This window comes from Siniperca chuatsi, linkage group LG18 (assembly GCF_020085105.1).
Source record: "Siniperca chuatsi isolate FFG_IHB_CAS linkage group LG18, ASM2008510v1, whole genome shotgun sequence".
NCBI lineage: Eukaryota > Metazoa > Chordata > Actinopteri > Centrarchiformes > Sinipercidae > Siniperca > Siniperca chuatsi.
In genome coordinates, this window is record NC_058059.1 from 10,540,874 (window position 1) to 10,568,062 (window position 27,189).

Sequence of the window (27,189 nt, forward strand, 5' to 3'; positions counted from 1 at the left end):
GAAATACAACTTGCTGACACATGCTGTCTGTCTGCTGTCTGTCTGGTCCCAATCGCAATATACTGAACGCTCCGATTGTCTTTGGGGGAATTCCAGTGAATCCTTCAGCAAAATGCTATATAATTAAAAAGTATTTCACTATACAATTGCAATGATTATTTTACTTTCCCTATATTGGCACCTTCTTGCCTGTATTATGGACAGTTAAGCATTTCAACAATACATCACAATTTGCAAAAACATTCTCAAACAAGGTTCCACTGAGTGAAAGTTTTTCAAATGGGATCCTCTTGTGTAACAGGTATTTGGGGGTCAGCACGGGACAAACCCCTGAAGGTAGCCACTCTGCTCTGGAAACACAGCTATCTTAGTAGAAATAACTTCATGGCATACAAGCAGAGACAAAAGAGGGAGGGCAGTTATGGTGAAGTAAGGACTTTTATTAGAAAGCAGATTTTTCTGTATTGCATTTAAAGAAATCAGGTACTCTTGGACTACACAACTGAAACTGGTGATGGCAAATACCATGATGGGAATGAAAGGTAGATTCTTATGCAACATCAAAAGTGGCAACTTGCATTTCTGTTGTATATATTATTGATGCTTGAGTCAGAAGGCGCATAAACATTTTAACATTTTTCATTTGAAACATAAAGCAGTATCAACACTGAAATTGTCCCATCCCAGTTTGCCTGGTCCAAAGCCCTGTTGATAGTGAAGGATTTTACCATGATCAAAGTGTAGGGTTGCATGATAAGATCCTCTTTTGTCGTATGGACTGTTGTTGTCCAATGAGAAGTTACCAATAAGCCCAGACTTAGGACCAAGTTTACCAGAGCATTACAGATATGGTCCATGTCAACATGGGACAGCTCTGTTCACAAAGCACCAAGGTATCAGTCAAATATCCGTCAGTCCTTGTTGCAGAGACACACACTTATAACCAAGGAGGCTGGAGTTATCACCATGTCTCTCCACTCTGGAAAGTAAGCTAGCACAGACCAAAGCAAGCTGGAGAGAGACAAAGCAAACAGCAAGAGCACAGCAAATCATGTCAGATCTCCCATAATGCACTTTGGGTCTCATCCCTATTCTGATTGTCAGCGCTCTGAACACATGGCTTTAAAAGTTGCGTTTTCTCCTCCGTCGCCAAACCCTCGGCCCCTCTTGACGTTTTTCTCATTTCTTTCACTTGTCTAAGTAGTTCTAAAGTGCTGGCATTATGTTCAAAGACACATACACACACATACAAACTTTTAGTGCATTTTTTCTGAGTTGAGATGAAGGTTCAAACACACACTCAACTGGGTAGTTAGTCTATGTAGTCCACTCTTTATCACTACTTCTCTGCCAATATTATAATAGATTAAACTTTACACAAACATTCAATAAAAGGCCAGGGTGCGTGATAAAAATGCAACCCTACTCATTGCAAGACTCCACAGTCTTTGCTTGCTTACAGTGACAACAGTTATTCAGCATAAAATACATGGTGCATAAAGATCAGAGGTTTCATTGGGTTAGAGTGAGTGTCTGAATGGCATGCATTTTATGATACAAGTGTCTCTTTGCATATAAATGTATTGTTTTCAGGATAAACCACTCAATGGAACAAAAACTACTGTGTCCAATAGTTTGACAGTAATGGGGGATGAACAGAGCACTATGTAAGGTTTCAGAAAGTAAGTAACAAGTGTTTTGCAAAGAAATGTTTGTGAAAATAGGTTCTTTTCCACCAACAATCCCATCCTATCTCTTATTTTGTCATTTTCAGTGATCATCCAGGTGAATGGCAGATATTGCAAAAGACACATTTCTTGAAATAAAAAAAGAATATGTAAAGCACACAACATTACATACATTTTACAGGACTTTTTCTTTCAGCCACCTCAAATAGAGCTCAGCCTCCCAAGGGTTAGCCATGACATTCTCTGAGGATTTCTCAGTTTATAGTGCAACATCATTCACTCTGCACAAGAAAAAAAAAAAGACCCTAAGCAGAAGAGAAGCAAGAAAAGTTTTTCTTAAAACAGTGAACAAGCTGAAAGGTGAATGCATCAGGGGAAACACATGTAAAATATTATTTATGCATGTGTGATTGTTTTGTGAGGAAGACTATTAAAAAACCTTATCTTTAAATGTGAACAAGGGAATGAACAGGTTTGAATAGATATCACATGTTTTTTATATACTTGGTCTGTCAATCGTATAAACAATGTGAGGATGTCAGTCCAGGGGATCCAGGTTGTTGCTGATTAGCTGTTGAATGCATCTAAGTGCAGTAAATCTGTTTTAATGAGTTCAACTTAAATGGGCTGGTGCATACTTTCTCCTTAAAGAATGAGATGATGGCAAACATAAAGTAAAAAAATGAGTGACTAAATATTACACTAATTATACAGAGCAAAGGTTCTTGGAGGCCAATTTTAGTAGAATTATAACTGTGAAGATGCCTGTATTTTATTCTCATCTTATTTTTACTTTATTTTACATTAACTATGGCATTCTATTCCTGGTTTTATGTTAATTCTGTTGTTTTTTAAGTGAAGCACTCGGTGCATGTATTTTCTCTGTTGTAAAGCACTTTGAGCTGCATTTCTTGTATGAAAGGTGCTATACAAATAAAGTTTAATATTATTATTATTATAACTTAAATAAAGGAATGAAATCAGTCAGTGTCTGCATTATACCCCTACAGGTACTTTGTCTTTTTCATCTCTGAACATAGAGGTTCACATCACAGCATCCACACCCACAGACACAGTCTAAGGCACTGCTCCACACCTCTTTAGCACTACAGTGGAGTATATCAATGTTTCCCACCCCATATTATTTACCGCTTTGTTTTAATCGGAGTTCATATCAAATTCGTCTAAGTTAAAGTAGTGGCCATGCAAAATTCTGCCTGTTTGAAAATAGATCTTACTAAAACCAAAAGCATAGATTTATTGTGCATGAAAATACAAAGAGACAAAAACAGAATCAAATTGTATGTTATACATATTGCACAGTTTAACAGTGGAGTACACAGGTTTAAATTTTTTGGGCGGCAGGCTGATTAAGTTGCAAGCTATTTTGTAATCTAAAGTAATAACTGAATTTAGTTTGATTCCAAAATTACATACAGTATGTATGCATTTTGGGAAGACTGTTACCTTGGCTGACAACATCAGAAGTGCCGTTGATCCTCTCAAAAGTCCAGGAATTACAGTAGTGGCTCCAATAAACAACTGAATATCTTTATTTGTTTTTTACAAGAGCAACTTTAGGAAGTGAAGCTTAATAAATTAAAAACGAGATAAAGAAATTATTTGCTAAATCTTGAAGTATATCTATACAGAAAGTTTCAGGACACATATGTGTCATTTCAACATTAGAGACATACATAACTGTCAAAAGACTTAAAAAATGAGGAGCTTGTTGAAATAAAAATAGAATAAACAATAGAGTAATAAAAGCCTATGCTCGAACTTCGCTCAGTTTTCTGTATTATTAGGGAAACGCTCCCTGGTGTTTACCATGTTGGAAGACCTGTTCACATCAATTTAAAAATCACAAAATCACTAAAGCTTTAGGTTAGAACATCACCCAGCCTCACAGTCAAATTCATGTTATATTATGGCCCATTTTTAAGAGTATACAATTGAGGAAAAAGTGACTCATATAAAAAAGAGATTGAGTATTTGACCGTATTCAATCAAGGCTTGGACCCCTCGCCAAAGCAGTGCTACAGTTTACATTCATTCATCATCTCGGCCCTGTTTTATCTATGGCAGATCACATTTCTTCCAAAAGAAAGAAAAAAAGATACTGTAAACGTCATTGTTATTACCTAGTGCAATTATAACCCTGTGTGTCTTGTGCAGGGCCATCTTAAAGCTCCCCCTAAAGAATCCGAAACAAGATACGTAGAACACAGAAAATAATAATAGGGCCCAACTTTTCAAGTGACACAGCACTGAAGCATAAACAAGCAGATCAAATATATCAGGGCCATATACTGCATTTGTTTTGCTTGGTTGTTAGCTTTTACAATTGATTTCTGCAGTGGAAAAAACTCTGATTAATATTATTTTCAAACACTTCATAAGTAGCTATGCTTTCAAAAATGTTGGTGGCTTAAAATAACTTTGGGGTTCATTCATCAACTAAATTTCTTGGTCTGATCTTGTGATTAAATGTGCTTTGACACTGATCAGGAAAACCCAGAAAACACAAAACATACAGCAGTGTATCTCTTAAACTCAATGCACAAAACAAAACAAAAAGGAAGGCTGCTGGACTGTGTCCCTATGCCTGGCAGAAAGCATGAAAACAGATATAAAAAAAAAAGACAAATACAGGCAAATACAGGTTTAAGTCCCTGTTTGACATTGCCTCCTTCCAAAATATAGAAACAGTTATCATCTTTTTTTCAGTCCTTAGTACAGTCACATTTTTGCCAAACTCCTTAGTTTCCCGCCCTTTAACCATTTTTTGAGTGCAAATGCAATAAGCCAGCAGAAATTGCTCTTATAAGTTTTATTCAATAATTTACCCCCCAACCCCCCCCAGGGAAAAAAAAAAACAGGATGGAAGCAGGACTATGTAGTCTTGGTGCCGATCACACCACCACATCGAGGTGAAACAGTGCTCTCTGGCATTTTTTCCTTCTACCACTCAGTGTAGTGCACTTCCTCTTTCTTACTACTCCATATATTCAGTCTCCTCTACCCGTGGTGACAGCACGCTCCGTAGTTAAAAAAGAAAATCCAATCAATCCTGGGTCGCAACCAGGTCAGTTCTAACATGCGTCAGACTGAGGTCAGATGCCAGTGAGAAATGGATACAAAGTCCTTTTGCGTATTTATGGCATATCTCAAGGCAACAGTAGCTGTTTTCTTATTTAGATGCAGGTTTGTGGCTTTGTTGTTGTTTTCAATAATTCTCTTTATCCATTGTTTGTATTCATGCATGCAAGCTTGGATTTTAGTGCATGTTCTTGTTCATGTCTCTCTCTGTATCTCCAAGACAGAATGATGTAATTTAAAAGGATTTTTCAAAGTCAAAAAGCATTGTTAAATTTTTTGGACAGTGTATTTTTAATGCATTGATGCAGATATTAAAGGCTAGTATCACATGTGTGTGTGTGTATGTGTGTTTGTGCATATATGTGTGTATGTGTGGTTGGGAGGGGCAGTCTGGAGCAGACACAGGCATCACATTGACATCTAATCCAATATGTCACGGGCAAATATGCATGAAAAACTAACTCCATGTGATGGATTATTTGTTAGATTGTGGAAAAGTCTTCAGCTTTTGCAAAAAAACTTCTTCTCATCTTTATCATAGAAAATTATGTGCTGTTTAAACAAAAAAGAAAATTCTTCTGTTTAATGGTAGTAATACAGTACTTGATGTTTAACTATAATACAATCTTTGTTATATAGTCATACATATTTATCATACAACAATATGATATAAAGTGGTCAAACACTACAAAATAAGCTGCTTTTTAAGAGAGCTATGTTTCTCTGATCCGCTTTTCCCAAGGTTACACGGGTTATTTTAAGATGCAGCTTTCCAAGAAAACGGAATCATTTTACAAACCATTATACCACACTCCATAAACTGCCAGCAAAGCAGCTGTTGCTTTTGTATTGCACTGAAATGATGAATCATTACAGCCATTTGTTCTGCTATCAGGCCTTATATTGCTGCAGGTGCCGAAATACTGAGTAAATACAGAATATACGAAGAAAAAGGGTGGAGCAGAAAGGGTTGATTTTCTTAATGTGCTAATGCCATGCCTGTGTCTACTGCTATTATCAGTGTTCTCCTTCCACTATCAGTAAGTATGCGTATACACGTGTCCGCATGCATGTGTGACAAATTCCTGTATAGTAAGACCTACGAGCTCCGCTTTTAGTGCTGAATAATTCCTGTTGAGGAAGCACAGAGGAGAAGAAAGAGTGGTGGACGAGATGTTAGAGTAAGAGAGCAAGCAAAAGAAAATGCGGTGTTAAACTGATTTCACAATGTGAGAGGCAGCCCAAGGGACATTCACTGTCCGTTCACCCTCAGACCTTGTCCAAAACTTTCCACTTCCTTCTCAGGCGGCGTGTCATCACAGTTGCCTGCCTCAGCTCCTGGGATCAAACTTGGCGCCCCCAATGATCCGTCTACACCCTCTAACCCTGCTTCATCCTCATCTTCCTCCTGTTCCTCCTGGAGTACTCCTTCACCTTCACCTTCAGCCTCTGCTCCAGCTGCCCCAGACCCAGGGCTGCCCTCTGTCAGCGGTGGGTGAGTCCTGAGAGGGTCCTTGCGATCTGGATACAACCTTTGCTCTATGGTCTTGAAGTCAGGCTCGAAGGGGAGGGGTACCCCTGGTTGAGAGGCACCTAGCGCCAGGCCCAGACCCACAGCAGCACCCATGCCCATTCCTGCACGGTACACCTCCATGCCATCAGGCAGCATAGACTTGATCTTGGGCAACCATCGCTTGCGGACACGCCTCGCATTTGTGCACATGTCAGCAGCAATCACATTCATTTCACTTTCCTTGAAGTTAGGGTTGAAATTTTGACAGTAAACTGTTAAAGAGAGAAAACAACAAACTCAATGAAGACAAATTGTGCTCTTTTAAAACTCCATCATATATATTAGATGATATGGACATTAAAACCTACGTTTGACAGCATTGAGGACCCTGCTGTCCAGGGGTTTCCGACTGGGGTCACTGGTAGAAGAACGGATACCTGTCCCACAACTATTGGCTAAAGTGTTTCTGCAGGGATACAGAGTCAACACCAGGGGGCAGAGTCAGCAACAGACACATACAGTAGAAAAACATAGGAACACACACACACACAATTAACCGCATTGCACAACATGGCCACAGATGGAGTGTGAAAGTTGGTTTGTGACAACAGCGATAGTGTTGGAGTCAAATCTTACAGTAGGCCCTTAAACACTAATACAAACTGTTCTGCTTAATTGTGCATGTCTTTATACTCACCTATCAAAGAACGTGGCTAGCAGACGGCGAAGCAAGACTTTGTGTTTGATACCAGCACATAGATGACAATTCATCAGCTGGCCTCGAGTCATGAACACCTGTGTACCTGGAGTAGTATAAAAAAAAAAGAGGATTTGCTGAGAAAACTGCTCATATTACAATCCATTTCCTGTCTTTGAAGACATTAAGGGTTTGTCCTTTCTCTCTGTGGCTCAATTACCAGTTCATCTTTTATTCTTTTGCTACATTTGAATTTTATGTTCACAGAGATCTTTAGTGGAGTTCAACAAAGCTTCAGCTGTCCAAAGTAGAATCTGAAATCGGAAGAGGAATCAAAGTTGAAGGATATAAAAACAGACCACTATTAAATTCCTTTTTTTTGCGTTCTTTTCAAAACCATCTCTTTCACATTCATGTATTGTATTCTGTATTTTACATGCAGAGTACAGAACTGAATTACACATTTCCATTGTGTTCCATTCTGTTTTTATTACAATCTGATTGAATCTGAGCATGTGGTAACTTTCAACTCTTGTACCAGTACGTTTTTTGATTGATTACTGACTACAACTTGCATCTGCATGTGTCATCGTGTTCAGCTGTGCCTGTCTGTAAAGTGCACTGGGAAGACGCCATTTCTTTGTCTGAAAAGATTCAATACTAAATTGATTAAACTTTTTACCATGCTCCATTGTAGGAATTACATTAGGTACATGTTGAGCAGTACCTGGTCTCTTTGAAAGTCTCTGGTTTGACTGCCAAGAGCGATATCTGGCAGTCAGACCAAAGAGCTCAGTTTTTGTCTCATCATACCAAAAAAATCTTTTCCCTCATGCTCTCAGAGCCCTGTAAGGGCCATTTGGCAAACTCCCGACAGGCTGTCATATGCTTTCTACTCCAGAGTGACTTCTGTCTAGTCACTCTACCATAAAGGCCTGATTGATGAGTACTGCAGAGATGGTTGTCCTTCTGTCACGGTCTTCAATCTCTGCAGAGAAACTGCAGCTTTGTTCTGTCCCTTTCAGGTCAACACAGTGACGTGGGTCAAAACCACTATGCCAGTCCATCAGAATCAGTTTGAACGTGGGTCAGAGCTACTGAACAGTGTTGTCATTAGGGACGAGACTTCAATTGAATGTTATTGACGTCTAATCATAATTTAACCAAAATGTCTTAATTACATGGTAACACTAATATACGCTAGAACTAGAGTTGTAGACTCAAGTCACTGTAAATGGTGATGACCAGAGATTAACCTCTGACAGCAGTTTCATATGGGTCATACATAGGTTGAGTAAGAGTTACTGGGTTGTGGGTAACCTCCCCAATCAATGGCTTCTTTGCCCAGTTACTCATTTTGGCCGTATGGCCAGCTCTAAGAGAAGTCGGTTAAATTTAATTTTACCAACTATTGAATTTTAAATTATCAAAATGTGCAAAAGGGTGGAGGTATGAATACTTTCCAAACTCACTGCATGCAAGTTATCCTCTGCATGTGTGCATGTGATAAAATGTGAGCAAGTAAAAGTGTGTGAGTGGATTCATGTGTTTGAACGTGCATTCCTACCAGCTACCAATTCCAGCTTCTCCCCAGGGTCCCCCTCAGAGTAGAGCTTAGGGTGGCAGCGGTACCCTATCTGGCTGATGAGGCTTGCAGGGAGCGCCACCAGGTCCCTGCGGATCAGCACACAGTTGCGGCTTTCCAAGGCCAAGGGCACGGCTGCCATCTCTGGCTTGTCCTGGACTGATGAAAGTAAGCAAGAACAGAAAGGGTTCAGAAAGCTTTAGAAAAGAGGGTTTGTGTTACCCAGCAAAAAAGAAACAGATAAATGTGTATGCATCCATACATTTATCAGACTATAAACTACAAAAAAAAAGCTATGCTCTCATCCATACCCTCTGTAAGTCGCAGCTACAAAATTTAATTAGTAAAGCAGTTTGGTGTAACCTCATATAAGTTTGTTGTGTTTCATAAATGTTTTAGAGCATTGCAGATGTATCCCAGATAAGTCACGATGCTGCATCAGCAACTTGAGTTTTGGAGGGAGACAGATCCAAAGCTGGGTGTTAGGTTCTTACTCACAAAATTGTTTCCCCTAACCTCTGAGATGACTTGTGAGTGTATGTACACGCACACACCTTCTGTGCACACACATGCAAACACACACACACACACCCACACACATAGAGAAGAGGAGAAATTAATCCATTAATTGCCCCACACATGCACATAGTGTATACAGAAAAGTGTGGATTCATGCATTTGCATGTGTATTCACACTTATACCAACACACACACACACACACACACACACACACACACACACACACACACACACACACACACAGGAAAGACGTGCATGGTTCTCAAATATCCCACAATGTCACCCTGGGGTGCTCTGACTGATTGCAGATAGAGTGGATTTCATAAATATCTGAAACTCTAGAATTTGACAAACCTGTGTGATGCCTTTGAGCTGCAGGATGCTAAGAATGATGGAAAGTGTGTGTGTGTGTGTGTGTGTGTGTGTGTGTGTGTGTGTGTGTGTGTGTGAGAGAGTTTGAGAGTGTCCATTGGTATCCGGTCTGTGAGTTTAGGTGTGAATTCAAACACAAATGAATCTATGCCTGCATGTGTAGGCAAAGTGTGGTAGAAAACCACAATAAAAAGCAGTACAGACCAGCTGTTGTAGCTGTGATAAAGAGTGTGTTGTTGGTCACGATGCATGCCAATCATAACTCCATAAAGCTATCTTTATGCTGAGAGAACCCACACACACACACTGGAGGCACAACATCCTGCTTTTTCAAGATGCTCAGAGTACATGATTTATGAAAGATTAAATAATGTAACTGGGATGAAATTCATTTGCACAATACACACCAAGTCTGAACAAGGAGCAACTATGTTCTCAAAACCCTGCATTTATGGTTATATATTTCTACAAGTCATGCTGAGTTTTACTTTTAGATTGGTCTGATATCAAATCAATCCTCCATCTGAGCCAAGGGCAACTGGACAAAGTAATTCACTTTCAGTCATCTTACATGACTAGAAAGATAAAACTGATGCAGGATTTGCCATTGATTGTCTTGTTAGCATTTGCTCATTGGACCAGTTTTTCCTTTAAACTACTTTAATTTACTGGAGTTAAGAAATAAATACTATAAAAGTTGTAAGTTTGTTGTGAGATAAAAAATGTAACATTAGTTTTTGATTTTAACTGAGGTCATCCTGTATTTTTAGAAGTTTTTAAGGATGAAAAACATGTCAGAACGAAGCTTCATTGACGAGTGCTCTCCACCAAATACACCAATGGTGTTACACCTAAACACTGCACTGCACTTCACAAAGATCTCATAAAAGCATCTATATAACATAATACTCACTCCCGTAGGGGTTAGCTGAACGTCCATAGAGATGACTGTAGGCATCCTCTGTGATCCCATCATAGGACTCTTCTTCAAACTCTTCATCCTCATTCTGGTACGATGTAGGACTGTCAGTGGTTGGCAGGCTGGAAGCTCCAGGACTGGACCTTTCAACTCCTGCTCCACCCCCACCGGCCCCTTGAAGGTGGTAAGGAGGTATACCAGGGATGTGGGTCCCACCAGCGGTTGTGTAGAACAGTGAACTGGCCCTCGCCAGCCGACTACCCAACTCCGAAGACGAAATCTTGCTTTGTGTCGAGGGTATTGTCAGGGGTGTTGGGTCACCCCCTTCTAGTTTAATCTTACGTTGCGGCATGAGTAGGGATGGAGACCAGCCCGGGGTTCCCAAAAGGGCAGCCACCGCTAGGCTGTTACTGTTATTACAAGGACTCTGCGGCTCAGATCCTGTTTCCTCTAAGGACCCTGCAGTTTGCGAGTCACAGTGAGGCGAGTTCGCCTTGAACATTAGGTCCATGCCTCTTTCAACTATATGCTGAATTTGGAGGTAGCCAGCTGTGTACATGACCACCAGCTGTTCACTAGCTGCCATTGTTAGCTTCCCTGTATAGCAGAAAGTGAGAATCTGCTCAAAGCAAGCAGGTGTGACTGAGGAGGGCAACTCAAACTGGGTCTTTGTGGAGCTGCTGAAGAGGTCACGAAAGTAGAGGCTGCTGGCAGCCAAAACGGCCCGGTGGGCTTTGAAAGCCTGACCTGGTTGATAGAAATAACAGAGAACAGAAAAAAAGTTGAGAATATTGATAATGATCTAGTAACATTTCAAAGTACTGTAATTAAAATAAAGCCTCCAGATTTCCTACTAACCAACCTTTGACCAGTATGGATACATCGCAGTAGTGTCCCAGCAGGCGCTGCTCATTGAGGGAGCCCAGAACTGTGGCTCCAAAGTTCGGGATCTCCACATGGAGCTGCTGGGACATGTTGGCCGCAGAAGAAAAGGAAGATGGGGTTTCAGATTTTTACTGCAGACTCTGCCACTGAGAGAGGCATCTGTAAAAAAAAAAAAAAGGTATGGAGAATGCGTTGGGGACAAAAATACAGTGATAAAGAAGGAGTGAACAGATAATGCGTGAAAGATGAAAAGACATGACAGAGGGAGGTAGAGAGGTGAGAAGGGAAAATTGAGAGACTCTTAAAGGAAGCAAAGAGCAAGAATGAAAATAGAGTTGAGATGAAGTGAGAAAATGAATACAGTTGAGGGAGAAGTGAGAGGTGTGTGAAAGAGAGATGGATATGCTGAGATAGTGGGTGAGAGAGTAGAGGCAGTAGAGCGGAAGGAGGAGTCAAGTCAGTCCACCCAAAATGAAAAAAAAAAGTGAATACAATGCCGTGCCTGCTGTACATGAGAACGTTGTGAAATACCTTAAGGCTATGTTGTTTTACATGACTAAAATTCCAAGAACCTTGGACTCATTCCATGTATTGCACTTAATTCATCAACAACAATTTTCCTGCAGCATGGACTATGATGACCTGTAAGTCAGCCTTAACAACTTTTCTCAGCGAGGAAACCACACCAAATACAACCAGTTTTTCTTGTCATAGTTTGGAGATACTCCTTTATTTTGCTGACTCTACACCTTTGTCAGCATTTGTCCTCTTTCTAAACTCTGGCTAGAAAACAAAACAGCACAACTCATGTCACGCACACAATTTCATATTTCCTTAGATAGCTCCCTTTTCTCCTCCTCATGAACATTCTCCAGGCATATTTGCACCTTCTTTTCTTCCCTGAACCTTGTGCCATTGTTTTTTTTCTCCCCACCAACCCACACACACAAACACACACATACACACGTACATATACGCACTAGTTTCATTATTAAGCAATGCTGCAGAACAGTTTCCAGGAATACAAACTGAAAAAAAATGTCACCGCCTCTCTTACACACACTCTCTCTCTCTTGCTCTCTCTCTCGCTCTCTCTCCCACTTCATGCACTCCATACAGACAGACAAGCACTCTGGCTTACTTACGTAAATGTGTGCACACATACACACACACACACACACACACACGCGCGCGCTTACACATACAGTACAGGCTGCATAAGGAAATTACTGTGTACTCTGGCACGCAAGCACTCACCTGGAGAAACCAGCACACGACTTTCCTCTTCTAACAGTCTCTCACACATGCACAAATGCAGAAAAAAGCACTCACTGTTATCCCAGACAGTTCTGACCTGTGTAAGCCAGTCTTCTGGTTAAAACACACCATGGAGCCTTGGCACACACAAACACACCAGCAGCAGTCAGGACCAGGACAGAAGAGGAGTAGTTAGAGATGGAAGGAGAGCACTCTGATGTACTCCGTCTGGTCAACGCTCTCTTTCTCTTAAAGTGTCATTCCCACCGTCTCAAAAGATGATTCTCTCTGCTGTCTGACTTTTCTCTGTCTGTCTTCCCCAGCCTATCTTCTATCTCTATATCCTCCAAAGCCCCATTCTCTCTGCTCACTGTCTGTTCTAGCGCTGTCTCAAAGCCTCCCTCTGCCTCCCTGTCATTATCTCTCTCTGTTTCTCTCCCCTCTCTCTATTCTCCAAGGGTTGAATTCAACAAGTGCCGCTGTAGAGAGAAAGAGAGAAAGAGAGAGAGAGAGAGAGAGAGAGAGAGATACAGAATGGGGAGAGAGAAAGAAAGCAGAGCACAGCAGAGCGAATCAATGATGAAAAGAGTGGGAGGCTCAGTGTGTGCGTGTGTGTGCATGTGTCTGCGCGCGTGTGTCTGATCAATGCAGTATCTATACGTCGCAGGGAGTGGGAGGGAGAGAAAAACACAGGCTACAGTTACAGACGGAGACAGAGACTGGGCAGAGCTAGAGAGAAGCAGAGGAGGGAGGGAGGGAGGGAGGAGAGAGTTGAGACAGAGAGAAAGTCATTTGAGGACAGTACGAGTAGAGAAAGACAATTAGGTTGAAGCAACTTCTGCCACTTGCCCCTGGACACAGATGCCTATACGGTCTAACAGAAAGAGGAGGAGAATGACTAAGACAAAAGAGAAATGAGAAAAGCTTACAGCGGTCATAGCCACCATTAATTAATTAGAAATCAAATAGTGAAACTTCTGAAATCCCTGTTTGACGCAAGTCTGGAGAGAATGTGTCACATCTTGGTAAAGCAAAGTAAACTGAAAGCTATAATGTACACGATGCAGTAATCCTCTAATCCTTCCAATTGTAGAATTAAAAAAGTTCATCAAAAACACTGTCATTTCAAGGTATTCCCCATTTTCTTACAATCTGTGGAAGACAATGCTTAAAAAAGAGGTTTTACTTTTGAGCAAGTGTTGTGTATTTTCTCTGAATCATGCAAAGACCTCTCTGCCAAACACCTACACACAAGCGGAGAGAAGTTCTGTCTTCACGCAAGACTTTTTTGTATTTGTACATGAATTGATAAATTAAATGATTAATTTATGCCTCCACTTTAGTGGCTCAGCTTATTCAATTGACATTTCTGTGTTTTCTGGTGTTTCTTTTAGACCGCAACATGGAATGCCTCCCTAAATGTTGCTTGATGTGGATAAGGGAGGACAGGAGCCAGATGTCACAGCCTGTGACAGGGAAGGAAAGATAAAAGACAACAGCTAATAGAGAGGATAACTTCCAGAAAGATGTGTGTGGGGAGGATAAGAATGCAGAATTGCTGTGACAGATGAGTAAGTGTATTTTAGCAGCATTTTAGTGTGCGTACACACACACACGTAAATGTTGTGTTACTCTTGCATGTCAGAGCAAAAACACAGTGGAGGAAGCTCTATGACCTCTGCGCTGCATTTTGGTGGAAGAGACATGAAGAGGGTAAACATTTCGGTAAATGATTTCAAAATCCATCTTCTCACCTCACAATACACAATCTGTTTAAAAAAAATAAATAAAAAGCTAATGCAGATCATTTCTATATCTGAGTGTGTCCCCAAAGTATCCAGACACATTGCGCTTCATTTTTCGCCAAAGAAACCTCAAGTGGAGAAAGTTGCGCTAAACTGAGCAAACTTTTACTCTTCAGTCACAGCGGAAATATGAAAGGAAGGATATCACAAAGCGTTGAATACAGTGAGTCAGACTTTGGTTTTGAGAGCTTTGCCCCAGCAGTGTGATATCTGCACGGCACATATAGGTACACATGAGTGAGCACACACAAAAAAGCACAGTCAAATGCAGGAGACACAAATCTGCAAACACACTAATGCAAACAGACATATACACACTGTCCCACTGTTCTCTTACACACACGCCAACACACAGTCAGGTAATCTCCCTGTGCACACTCAGCAATACACATTCTGTTTGTTTGTCTGTCTGTCCCTCTCTGAACCTGCCAGACTGCTTGTCCATCGGACCGTCCGTCAGTCATTGTAACTATTGTGTCCTTACATCGCCTTTTGCTTCTCCCCTCTCCCTTTTCTCTATCCTTCCCGCCCTGCATACCACATACCCACTGTCTCTCTGCCAATTAATGCACACAGGGCTGCATTGCAGTGAGGTTGGCGCGTGCCACGGCAGCAAGCACAGTACAGAGTCTACAGACATGCATGTACGTGCCAGCCGGGCAGAGCAGGGAGGAGGGGGGGGGACAGGGAGACTGAGGGAAAAGAGGAAGAGGGAGGGGGAGAGAATGAGCAAAGGAGAGTGAACAGAGAATATGTTGAGTCAGGCAGACAGGACGGCAGTGTGCCAAACTGCACATATACACAGACACACAGTCGCATGTTCATGTAAATGTATGCATGAATGAATATGAAACAAATACATGTACATCATGACGGTAAGAGCACAGGCACACAGGCACACACATTCTCACACACACACACACACACACACACACACACACACACACACACACACACATAAAAGCGCACATATACACACAAACATTCACATTGAAATTGCAACCTCCTCCTGCATTAAATATAGACTTTGCACATCCCTGATAAAAAATATAAGGCATACACTCAACTTGTTTGCCTAATGAGTGATTATATGTGTGTGTGCGTGTTTGTATGCCTCTCTGCTGCTTGTGTCCTCATTTCCTACTGTGTTTGCATTTCCATGTCAAAGTTTCTCGCATACCAAGGAGTGTTTTTATAATCATCGTTATATACCCGGCTGTGACTTTTGGCACTGTATGTCAAGCATGTGTGTGTGTGTGTGTGTGTGCCAGCGTAGTTTCTGAGTTGCGATATGAGATTTGAATGCTGTTCTGATTGCTGTTGTCTGCTTTGTTGGAATGTGTTACATCCATTTTAATCAAGGATTCATACCTACGCACAGTGTTATTAACTGTAGCAGCAGGTCCAGGCATATTTGAATAATATGAAGAAATGAGACGATTCGCCAGATGGCACACACACATGTACACACACACACAGATTTAATTACTAGTTATACTGTAGCTACCTACCAAATGACAATAGGGTAACATAAAACCATAAAAGTCATGCACAATTATGATTCATGCCGTTGCCATTTAATACTTTATAGAATAGTAAGTTCAAGTTCAATCGAGAAGTTACAGTAAGTTGGTGTCACACTAACTTTTATTCAAGATGCAGATAACAAAAACCTAACTAAGCTAAGCGTATATGAAGAAGACAAATACAGATAAGTGATAACATTAATTAATAACTCAGTTAAAGTACAGCCATCTACAAAAAAAGCAAACTAAAAGAAAATTTTGAAGTGAGCTGAATAGGAACAGCTCCTTCCCCTTTTACTTATGTTGCCTCTATACAATCTCAATATGAACAGTCCCCTCGTTATAAATATTCAGATCCTGCAGTTGTTCTCATGTCTAAAGTGTACCAGACAACAGATTCTATCCACGTTGAGACGGCAACGCTCCCTGGCAACAGTTCTACCAATCGGGACCGAGCGGGTGTCTGCCTGAGTCTGTCTGAGTATCATTATGGGATGTCGAGAGAGAGAGAGAGAGAGAGAGAGAGAGAGAGAGAGAGAGAGAAAGAGTGAGAGAGGCTGCTTATCACTGCTTATAATGCAACATCATTCTCTGTGCATAGACCCCGTTGGGTGAAGTTGTCTGCACATATAGTCGGGATCAAAATCATCTTTTCTTTAAAAAAAAAAAAACTCCCTATGATTCACACAGTTATGTAACAAACAGACAACTATGAAATGATTTGTTGTGGGCTGAATATTGTCTGGTATCTTTCCACTTGTATTCACTCAATATGCACCAATAATGTAACTCGTGGTCTGACTAGGAGAAAAAAAAGGCTCAAATTCAGGTTTAACTAATGGCACAATGCTGTCTGTGGCAATATAAAAATGACAGTGTGAATATAAAGTCACGTTTAAAATCACATACTAGGGCTGGATAATGTGACCTAAAACCTGTATCATAATAACTTGTCACAATTAGTTCAATAATATTAAATGTAACCATTTTTTTAATACACCAGTGCCTAATAATACATTTTTTTGTGCAGGCTTACGTCTGATTCGTGTGTCCTGATTAATACAGTATGACCACTTAGAGTTTTCTGGACTTTTGGACTGGACTGTAAACTGACTGATTTGTTGAATGTCTGGTTATATGTAACCATGACAATTCATCTGAAGTCACCTGTTAGCTTGTCACTTAAAGCAGCTATAATTAATATTTTTATAATAACAATGGATCAAATGACTATGTGTAATGTGAAAGGGGTCACTCGCAGTGACAAACCCACAGAGATTTATCACCCAACTCTGTTTTATAGCTTCTTTTAGCACATTGTTTTGTTTTTCCGGCCTGCAACTTAATTGTTGTGGTTCACTCTCACCGCTCTCATAGCATTGCTTTGGCTATGTTTAGCAAACAATATTTGATAAACCCACCGTAACCTGCCCAGCACCAAAAAGCAGACACACAAAGTTAGCGGCTAGCTGGTAAACATAGCGCAGTATTTAGCTGCTAAAGAGCTACATATTTTTCTCAGGAGTTGGTGTAGACAAAAAGAGAGCTAAAAGGATAGTTAATATTTGACTTACATTCATCATGTGGCCAGAAACATGACATAATGCTAATGTCACTCCAAATCTGCAGGATGTGTAAATACTACTGCTTGCTAACAAGTTAGACGTATCAACTTAAAAGGTGATAATATGTCAGGGTTGCATTCACAGCTTGGTTCTGGCACACCAAGTGGCCAAAAGTGAGGCAGCGGATACACCGTAAATTAACTTAACAACATCAATTCTACAAGGTAGTTTAGAATATGCTATGGGTTGTGTTCAAATTTATTCTAACAAATATCGTGTTAGTTCTCAATTGATTTTTTGCAAAAATGACAGCCCTCAGTTTCATCAAATGTAATTCAGACAATTCAATTTGCAGGTTGAGACTTGGATTGGTAAGATATTCACCATTTCAGTAAATTGATACATTTGGTTTATTTCCCAGCCCTATCACATACAATATTATAGCCTGCTGCAACTGTAATTAGCAGTCACCATTAATTTCCCCTAAAGTCAGTCAAAGCTTCAATTGTCATTTGTGCAAAATGAACAACAACATCCTCCATCCATTTTCTAGTGCGGGGACAAGGGATGAATACTAACGTGCATTCACATATACACAAATATACATATGTAAATGTGCAGCAGCTTTGTGGAGGAAGACAGCACTGCAGCAAGTTAACGATAACCTCTTGCACACAAAACTCACACAAAGTTGTGACAGAAAACTTCTGTAATGGTGGGCTACCTGTCAGTTTAGCTTGTAGTCGTGGTGATGTGAGTGAGAGAAAACCAGACAGTGGGAAAGACTGAGGAAGAGCATGTACGTGTGTGCATGTGCGCTCGTGAGTGTGAGTGATCCCCCTAAGGCAAAGGCATTGCTAATGAACTCCAAGTGGCTGTGGGAGGTAAACAAACAAACAGTGGCAGCGGCTACTACATCACACCAAACTCTAGTGACTAGGACATTGGGATGGCTGCATACACACAAACATATCAACCCACATAACCTTGAACATACATGATGACTTTGAGGCGTACAGTTGAGAGAGAAATAGAGACAGAGGAGGGAGAAAATTGAAAGGTACATAGCAGGGAGATTAAACAGAGTGGTGAAAAGGAGGAGTAGAATAGAGGAACAATAGGAGAGAGGACAGAGAGAGGGAGTGTGTGTGAAAGATGCAAATAGAAAAGAACAAGAGAGAAGTTGACAAAGCACAGTAACAGGGAGAAGAGAGTTAGAGAGGAATAGGTAAATTAGGAGGAGTGATAAAGGTAAAGCTCAAAAAGAGTTCTGGATGAAGAGAGAAACTGTGGGAGCCAAGACAACAAAAATACAAAGAGGCCCAAAAGAAAATGCTGAAAAAAAAAGAAAAAGAAAGAATATTAATAGGCTAAATAGACCTGATTGGCTGTACCAATCATATTCCTGTTCAAAACTTGATCAGAATGGGCAAAAACTTGGTATATGGTGTTATATATTTCATTTCAAACAGTTGCATTTGGTCTCTGCTTTTCAGAGCAAGGCAACAGACGAAGCCAAGTGATATCAACAAACTGACACTTTGTTCTAATCTAAAGAGATTCCACCTCCACATTACTGACTCCAAAATGTCAGCTCCACCAAAGAGGCTTCCCAGACTGCCATTTTCTGGGAAACAAAATTTTGCTATGTGACAGAGGAAAAGGGAAGAGAATACAGTATAACATGAGAACAGCGTTAAAGGACAAAGACAGTTGGATTTTTCGGTAATACTAAGCTCATATTGCAGAACCACAGGGGCCTGCAGGTCGTTCCAGTTTATAGCAACACATAAGTGTGACGTTAGAGTGGCAAGGAAACTCAGGCCCAGGACTCACGCAAGACTGAGATATTTTGAACAAACACTGACACAAGACCGAAAATTCCCCCAATTTTCAACTTAAAAAAGGAAGCTACGTAAGCAGCACAGTAAGAAAAGGAGGGAAGAGAGAGTCCACCAACACAAGAAATGATTCAGGGGACATCAGCAGAATGAATTTGTGTATGTTAAGCTGCATCATTTGTGTGTGTACACAAGGATACAGTATACTGCACCATGATTGCCATGTGATATCTCTTTTGGCATCAGCTCGCAGCTGTCATGTGACTGGTTTGTGTCCAAAATATAACACAGAACTTTACATTTTCCATGAGCCTAAGGGCCAAGTCAAGTAAATTTTATTTATATAGCCCAATATCACAAATCGCAATTTGCCTCAAGGGGCTTTACAATCTGTTCAGCATACAACACCCTCTGTCCTTAGACCCCCAGGACCTTAATTCATGCTGGCTCACACTGATCTTCTGCCAGCAAAGTATCAGTTTTGATGGGCTCAGGCAGATTTTTTCCCCACCTTTGCCTGTTTGGTGATTTCAAGGATTTCCCTGAAATTACTTGAAAAGAAATAGTCAGTGAAGAGCAAACTGATATTGGTGTCATTTTTAGTATGCATAGTATCTTTAATTGCAGTTTAATTGCACCGTTAGGGACTGTAAGAAAATTATTGTCCAGAAAAAAGGGGGAGGGTTATGTAGTTTTTTTCTTATCTTATCTTCATAAAGGGAGGATTTATTGCAAATTCTGTTGTTCTAGACTCAATTAGTTTTAGCTAGGTGTGCCTAAAAAAACTGGCAACAGTGTAATGCAACTTTAAAAATTAAGCAGCAAAAAAAAAAAAAAAACACCTTTTCATGGTGTAAATTTAGGTGTATGTGAACAGATAATTGTCCATCTCCAGAAACGTGAACTCCACTTCAAACAAACATCACTTGCCCTTGGCATCACAGTAGGGGTGTTGTACTCCTGCCTTGTGACTCTGCATCAGTTTACACTTTTGTGGCATCTCGAATGTGCTCCCTTATTTCCAAACTGTGATTGTGCCATGGCAGGGAGTGTACTGGTTTAAGAAGGAGCTAATTGGCTATAGTTGATGCCTGCCTTTAGAGCACCATGATAATTTATTCTTGCAAGTACAATTACAAAGCAGGTGTGTCACTGCTGTGCTAGTGCTCCTGGCCACAAGACATCTGATACTCAAGTATGCTAAAAACACAGTGGATTTGTGCAGTTGCTTGCACTTTGTTTCAAAAGCACAGGGCCCTAAAACCTCATTGCTATCTTCCTTAACATCACCTTCATCTGGGGACAACAGGGGCCATGAGATGGCCTGTTGAGTGTCACTGACTGTCAAACAAGGACTACAATTAGGTTAGATTTCACAGTAGGTCTGTATGTTTGCAAGTGTATGTGTATCAGTGGTGACACTTCCTATGCATTTATTCCAAATATGAATCAGATTTCTGATCTGATTTCATGGTGCATGAGGCAGTAAAACAGTAAAATATGGAAGAAATAGGATGATTCAGCATGAAATGAAAGCATATCAGTGGTGATCCTGCACACACATATACTATACAGAAAATAGACACCAAGTGAATGGAGTGGGTGAGAAAATATGTAGATTTTTACTGTACATACCAAATGTATTTTAAAATTGATCTGTTAAAGATTGACTTAGTATTAAAACAATAATCAAAAATGTTGCTGTTTATTGATGGTTTTGTCTTGATTTATCAATAACTCAAAATGCCCTTTTGTCCCAGCCCTATTGAAAGGTGCCTTGTTGTGTTTTCTTGTAAACGAACAAAAGTTATGTTTACGTTCAGTGTAACTCACTATAACCATTACACATTCTGTGTATCCTTGAGGCCTAATAAACCCAATGAGTGCATTTCTTTAAAACAATTCTTAAATTTCAAATCTGGAATTGTTTACATCCATGTTTGCTAGCTTGCAGTCTTCTTCTTCACTGCCTTGGTTGGCCCTGCTGTTGATCAGTGGACTAGCGTGAAACCAGCGGCAAGAGTGTGGATAGCGTCAGACCCAAAAGAGGGACCCACTTGTAAAAACATTGCTCCATATTGCTACTAGTGGTCAAAAACTTTACAGGGTGCCTTTAAGGGCAATACTAAATGAGAAACATTTGTTTATCATACCTAACATTCTTCTTCCACTCATATCTTTCACTTGTAAGTGTTGCAGTCTTTTGTCTCCACATGTGGTTGGTGGATGTATGAGCATTGTGATCTTTGTTTATTAAGATTCTTAGTCATCCAGGTCAAATGTCATCTAGAAGTCAAAGCCAGCTGGATTTGCTGTTTTAGTACTCATCCAAGGAGCTTCATTTGTTCTACTGACTGGTGAGGAGTTTCCGGGTATTTAAACCTCAAACTGCATAATTTGTATTTGTTGGGGGAGTTTCAAGGCGATAACAGGAACAAAAGAAAATTGTTTGAAATGTGGTTTCTCTGAGTGCTCAGCGAAAGTGATGAAAAAACTAAGCAAAAAATGATTATTTATCAATTTCACAGCCTCATCGATCCAAGCCATCTTGACCACCAAAATGTAAGTCATCTGAAAATACCTGTATAGCTGACATTGTTAAAAGGGCTGGTACCAAATTCCTATGCTTGTAGCTGCTGAAGCACAGATCCATACATCAGCCTAAAGGGCTTTACAAGTTCTAGCCTTTTCTGATTTACGCTGGTTCACTCTCCTGGGAAAAACAACAGTACAGACTGGAGTTTAAACACCATTTCATGCCTTTTGTCATGACCCTTATTTAACCCTTATGGACCATTTCAGGACTTCAAATAGGAACTTGTCTAAGTGCATTTCCTTTTGCAGTGTTTTGTAATGTTAAAAATGGCAATACATGCAGCAACACTGTCAATCAAATAGGGACATGCAAGGTGAGAGGAATTTAAAAAACATAAAATGAGGTTGTGCTCTGATAGGATTGTCGCACCTTTAAGTGTGAAAGCAATGTTTAATTCCTCCCCAGCAAAACCGCTACTTTTTACCCCTCATGAAGTATCTCTCTGCATTTAAAAAAAATTGGATTCTAGCAGGAAGGGGGGGCGGGCATAATGACAAAAAAAGAAAAAAACTTGAAGGACAAATTGTATATTAAAGTTTCAAATGCATATAGCGCTGTCAGTGAGTAAATGAGTGAATGACAGGAAGAGAGCGACACACAAGTATAGAGAGGGCGTAGACATGGAGAGGATAAACATGCCATTTTGGTCACCCCACGCTGTCGTTTCTGAGCTGAATGTTCTGCAGTGACACATGTGTGACATCAGAGCAGCCCAACATGACCGCCAGAGGAGCCCAGTGCAATGCAAAAATGAGGACACATCTTTCAGCATCAGTGCCCTACTGTCTACAGACAGGCATACACAAACACACACCCACACAAAGACATACAGAGAGAGTAGTGCCCGCATTGACTAAGTGCCCCATGTACGTTTTTCAATTAGAGCAGACAGAATGCTTTAATTCATTCTCCTGCATGGAAAAAAACTAAAAACAGTAGGGGAACAAAATGCTGTCTGATGTCATGATCAGGGTAGGTGAATCAAAAGAATGTCTCATGACATGCGGCAAAGATTTCCCATGATAAAACTCATAATGTTGTCTAGTGTTATAATGTATCATAAAAGACGGTTTGTCCAAGTGCACAGCAGTACATACACATTTATTTTGAGTGCATACACCCCCCCAACTGATCCCCCCCACACACACACTTTACTGTGACCTAAGAATCTTCCAGTCAGTACCAGACTCAGCTAGCATACATGTGCTCAAATAACATGTCACCTTGGTTAACCCTGTCACACTGGTAAAACACTCAAAAGGAGCCTGGCTGACCTATGTGAACGTTTATCTCTGTCTCATGTCAGAATTGAGTAAACAGCATGGAAATAGGCAGTACCCTCACATAGTAGCTAAAACATGTGGTAGTTCCACTAAATGAACACACACACAAGTATAAGACAGGGGTATTTATAACACAGATTTCTATAGTGTTTTCAGGAACTAATCATTTGTAATCCTCACTTGTGTGACTTTAAGTGCTTAGTGCAAAGGTATCATAGTTAATAGTCATATAATAGTCTTCCTTGAGGAGAAGAAAAAAAGCATAGATCAAGGTCAATCATTTTTAATACTTTAAGTGTCTGTCAGGTAATTTTTAATTGATAGCAGGGCTATATGTATCAGTATTGCTGATGGACTGACAATATGGAGCAATGCGGCCTATACTTTTTTTTCCATTAGCTACAAAGGGGCTTTTTATCAATGAAAATGTGATTTTTATGTTGGGAAATACACTTATTTGCTTTCTTGCTGAAAGTTAGATGAGAAGATCGATACCACTCTCATACTTATACGTTAAATATGAAGCTTAGCTTATCTTACAACAAAAACTTGAAACAGGGTGAAACAGTTAGCCTGGCTCTGTCCAAAGGTAAAAAAAAATCTGCCAACCAGCATCTCTAAAGCTCACTAATTAACACATAGTATCTCATTTGTTTAATCCTTACAAAACCCCAAGTATAAAGTGTAAGTGTGCTTTTACAGGGGGTTATGTGTTGGACTATTTATTGACTAGGAGCAGTGACTTCCTAGAGTACTGGTGTCGTTGTGAGGTTGACAGGAAATGAGCATTTTTTTGTATGGATGAAACAAACAAGATATAATGCGTTAAATAGTAAGCTTTAGAGGTGTTGGTAGGCAGATTTCTTTCTTTCTTTCTTTTTTTTTAAAATCTTTGCCAGGCTAGCTGTTTTTCCTGTTTCGTGTCTTTATGCTATAAGCGCTAATCGTCTCCTGGCTGTAGCTACATATTGCATGGACAGATGTGACAGTGGTATTAATCGTCTCATCTTAATCTCGGCAAGAAAACGAATGAGCGTATTTCCTCCTCGACCTATTACTTTAATATTTAGAAATAAGTCTACAAAAACAGAGTACATTAAGGGATTATAATGCTAATTGTTGCCATCAAAATAAACACAAATAAATTACATTTCTAGCCGTTAAATATATTACAAACCAATAAATGTGGCTTTCACCTTCTGCAGGGAGCACAATTAAAATGAAAGCATCAGGTAGGTAATGCTGTGATTTAGCAGTAATTGCTAACGCATGTTAGCTGTGGAAATGCGAAGGGTGGGGGGGTTCTAGTGAAAACTACCCGCCTCAGATTCCTGTCTTTTTCCACTGGCCCCTACCAACATTCTGCCAGGCTGTTAGGACATGAAGAGCACATACAGGACAGGTCATCGCCACAGAAAAGGGGTCAGCCTATTTGCTTTCCTCATTTATTACCTTATGCACTAATTAGCAAGCTTTGTTTACTGGCAGCAGTCTTGAGAGAGGCTTGAAGTTTGTAGCAATTTAATTATGTACAGCACACAGCAAAAGAGCATGGAAAATCGAGGTGGGCTGCAAGAATAAATGCCATCCACAGTGCTCTCTCTCTCTCTCTCTGTCTACTTCTGAGTGTGTGTGTGTGTGTATATCTGCATGATTCTGTGGGGTTTATTTATGTGTTTGTGAATGCGTGTGTGTGTGTGTGTGTTTGTGCATGTCTGCATGCGTCATCCCCCGAATTATAGGTTTGACTTTCACAGTAAATCTAATGTCCCCTCACTGAAACTCTAAGGATCTGAGAAAATTGTTCTAAACATTTTCAGGCTACTGTCTTCAGTTACAATGAAGCCTTTGCAAAGATCGGGGGGGGGGTTAAAAAAAGTTGATTTAATCCCATACATTTTTCTCTAGAGGTACTTAAGTGAATGCCAGTGACCTTACGGTTGTGACCCATGATGTACTGTAAATTGAAAACAGAGTTCAGCGAACCAGGTAATTCTAAGAATGATTTCACAAGTATGAACAACTTGGAAATCATTTAAGCTTTTCAGAATTGCTTCTAATGCACATTACATTAAAAGTGAAATAAGCTCTATAAGGCTACATAACCTTGATGAATTTTTAATGTGCTGATGCCACAAATACCATCAAATGAAGCAAAATAGCTTTGACTATGAAGTATTATTGTGCAAAATCTAATTTTCCATCTTGTTTGAGAATGTGATCTCATGACTGTATCAGAAACACATCCTCGTCATACTTCTCAGCCCTCTGTAATTCTCTGCTATGGCTACGTGCTCCTATTCAAGCTGAAAATACTTGGAACAATCAAATGTGCACAGGCTCCCTTTCTTCTCTTTTTTTCTACTCAAGCACAAATGCACAGACATACATAATCACACACACACACACACTCACACAACACAGGCACAACATTCATGCCATGTGATCTTGCTAGGCATTATGCCAACGGCCAAACATGTCACTTACCAGAAATCTCTGAGACAGAGTGAGAGAGCGAGATAGAGAGAGAGATTCTGCACATTTGTCAGTTTGTGTGAGCTCCTCGTCAAGTGTGAGTACAGTACATACACAGAGAACATGAAATTTAGCTGCTACAGTTATCTGCAATGTACTGTGGTGTGGGGGCTGTCGATTCTGAGAAAAAAAGAGACACGTGAGCTTTGAGATCTAATGTGGAATTGTTCTGAGGAACATGCCATGTTTACTGTTCATTGTCTGAATTCTTGGAAGGCTTCCTGAAAAGCACATAGCAGGCCAAAGCAGCCCAAATCAGTTGCATTTCAAGATTCCTAATGGGTTTTGCTGATCCTCTCTTTCTCTCATTTGCGCCCTTATTATTTTCCCACTTTTCTGTATTTCAGCATGCACATAAATGAACTGTATGTGTGTGTGTTTGTGCACAGTAAATGACAATTTGTACTTTATGGTATCAGAAACTTAGATCCATTAGCTACATAATTATCTCTGTGTGGACTACAAACCACTGGGGTAATAAGAAATTAATTTTAAAACCACACATATTTCTCTATGTTTTATCTTATACTCGAATCTGTGTTTTCCTCAAATGAGGCTGAAAGTAGGACTGACAAAAGCTAGTAGCAGATTCCAAGAAAATACATTCCGCTACATTACATATTAAATAAGCAGTGAATTCAAGGAACTGCCCAACCCTTTTTTGTGGCTTTGGCAGTCACCTATCATGGCATAAAAATGTTGCACGGAAGTAGGCAGCAAACTAATATTGTCATAAGAGGTAAAACAGCACGAGAAATGCAAATATTCTGGTGCCAACTGTATCAATGAGGTCTTACACATATATCATCAAAAGACAACTTAACAACTAAAGATATTTCTTTTTTGATTCTTTCCCCCTTCCTAACCAAACATTTTTACTATTGATTTGTGTGGAAAACGTGACCTACCGGGTAGCTACAGTATAATTAGTTAAAAGACAGACCAGTGGAACATCGGTCATTTAGACGTAATTTAGTTTATCTAAGTAAATTTATGTTTCAGCCGCTGCCAAATTCACCCATTTAGCAGTCAATCTGATTTGATGTGACTTCCAACTTTATTTAGGCTTTAATAAGAAAATATGTGGACAAGGCGAGGTCACTGGGGCCTCCAACTTTGTTTACTATTCATCTGCATTTCAAGACTTGAGAATTTATACCCCTTTAAACCCACACATGGAGTTCAGTGGATACTCTTCCTCAACAGGTAACTGAGTAATGTTGTGTATCTTGCAAACCTTTTATCTCAGATTTACGGATTTACCAGGCATTTATATTGAAGTCTAGACCTATCACCACACTAAGAAGGGAACCAAGCTATCTTATTTTCTTTTCCGTCTCTCTGGTATATTAAATAGTATATTAAAAGTGTTCTGTGAAGAATGCTGCAAGAGGAAAAACTACAAGAAGAAACATATGCATGTTGCCTAAACAGAACCAATGCCATACAAACCTGGAAATAGTTAAGTATAATTTCCAAAGAAAAACCACCTTGAAGCCT

General features: G+C 40.1%; 1 protein-coding gene across 4 annotated transcripts in view; it reads right to left on the reverse strand.

Annotated features, from left to right (window-relative positions):
* Positions 1–419: 419 nt before the first annotated feature.
* LOC122865342 (nucleus accumbens-associated protein 2) overlaps positions 420–27,189 on the reverse strand; it is a 29,995-nt gene continuing 3,225 nt past the window's right edge. The window contains exons 1-7 of one of the 4 annotated variants that reach the window (XM_044173632.1): positions 12,614–13,233; positions 11,259–11,440; positions 10,391–11,143; positions 8,568–8,744; positions 7,001–7,106; positions 6,672–6,769; positions 420–6,575 (exon numbers count right to left, since the gene is read on the reverse strand). In XM_044173632.1, coding sequence (XP_044029567.1) covers positions 6,043–6,575; positions 6,672–6,769; positions 7,001–7,106; positions 8,568–8,744; positions 10,391–11,143; positions 11,259–11,370 — 1,779 coding nt within the window. In that variant the 5' untranslated portion in view covers positions 11,371–11,440; positions 12,614–13,233 and the 3' untranslated portion in view covers positions 420–6,042. Of the gene's footprint in view, positions 6,576–6,671; positions 6,770–7,000; positions 7,107–8,567; positions 8,745–10,390; positions 11,144–11,258; positions 11,441–12,538; positions 13,234–27,189 lie in introns of those variants that run through there. The other 3 variants (XM_044173633.1, XM_044173630.1, XM_044173629.1) reach the window with 3 other exon arrangements.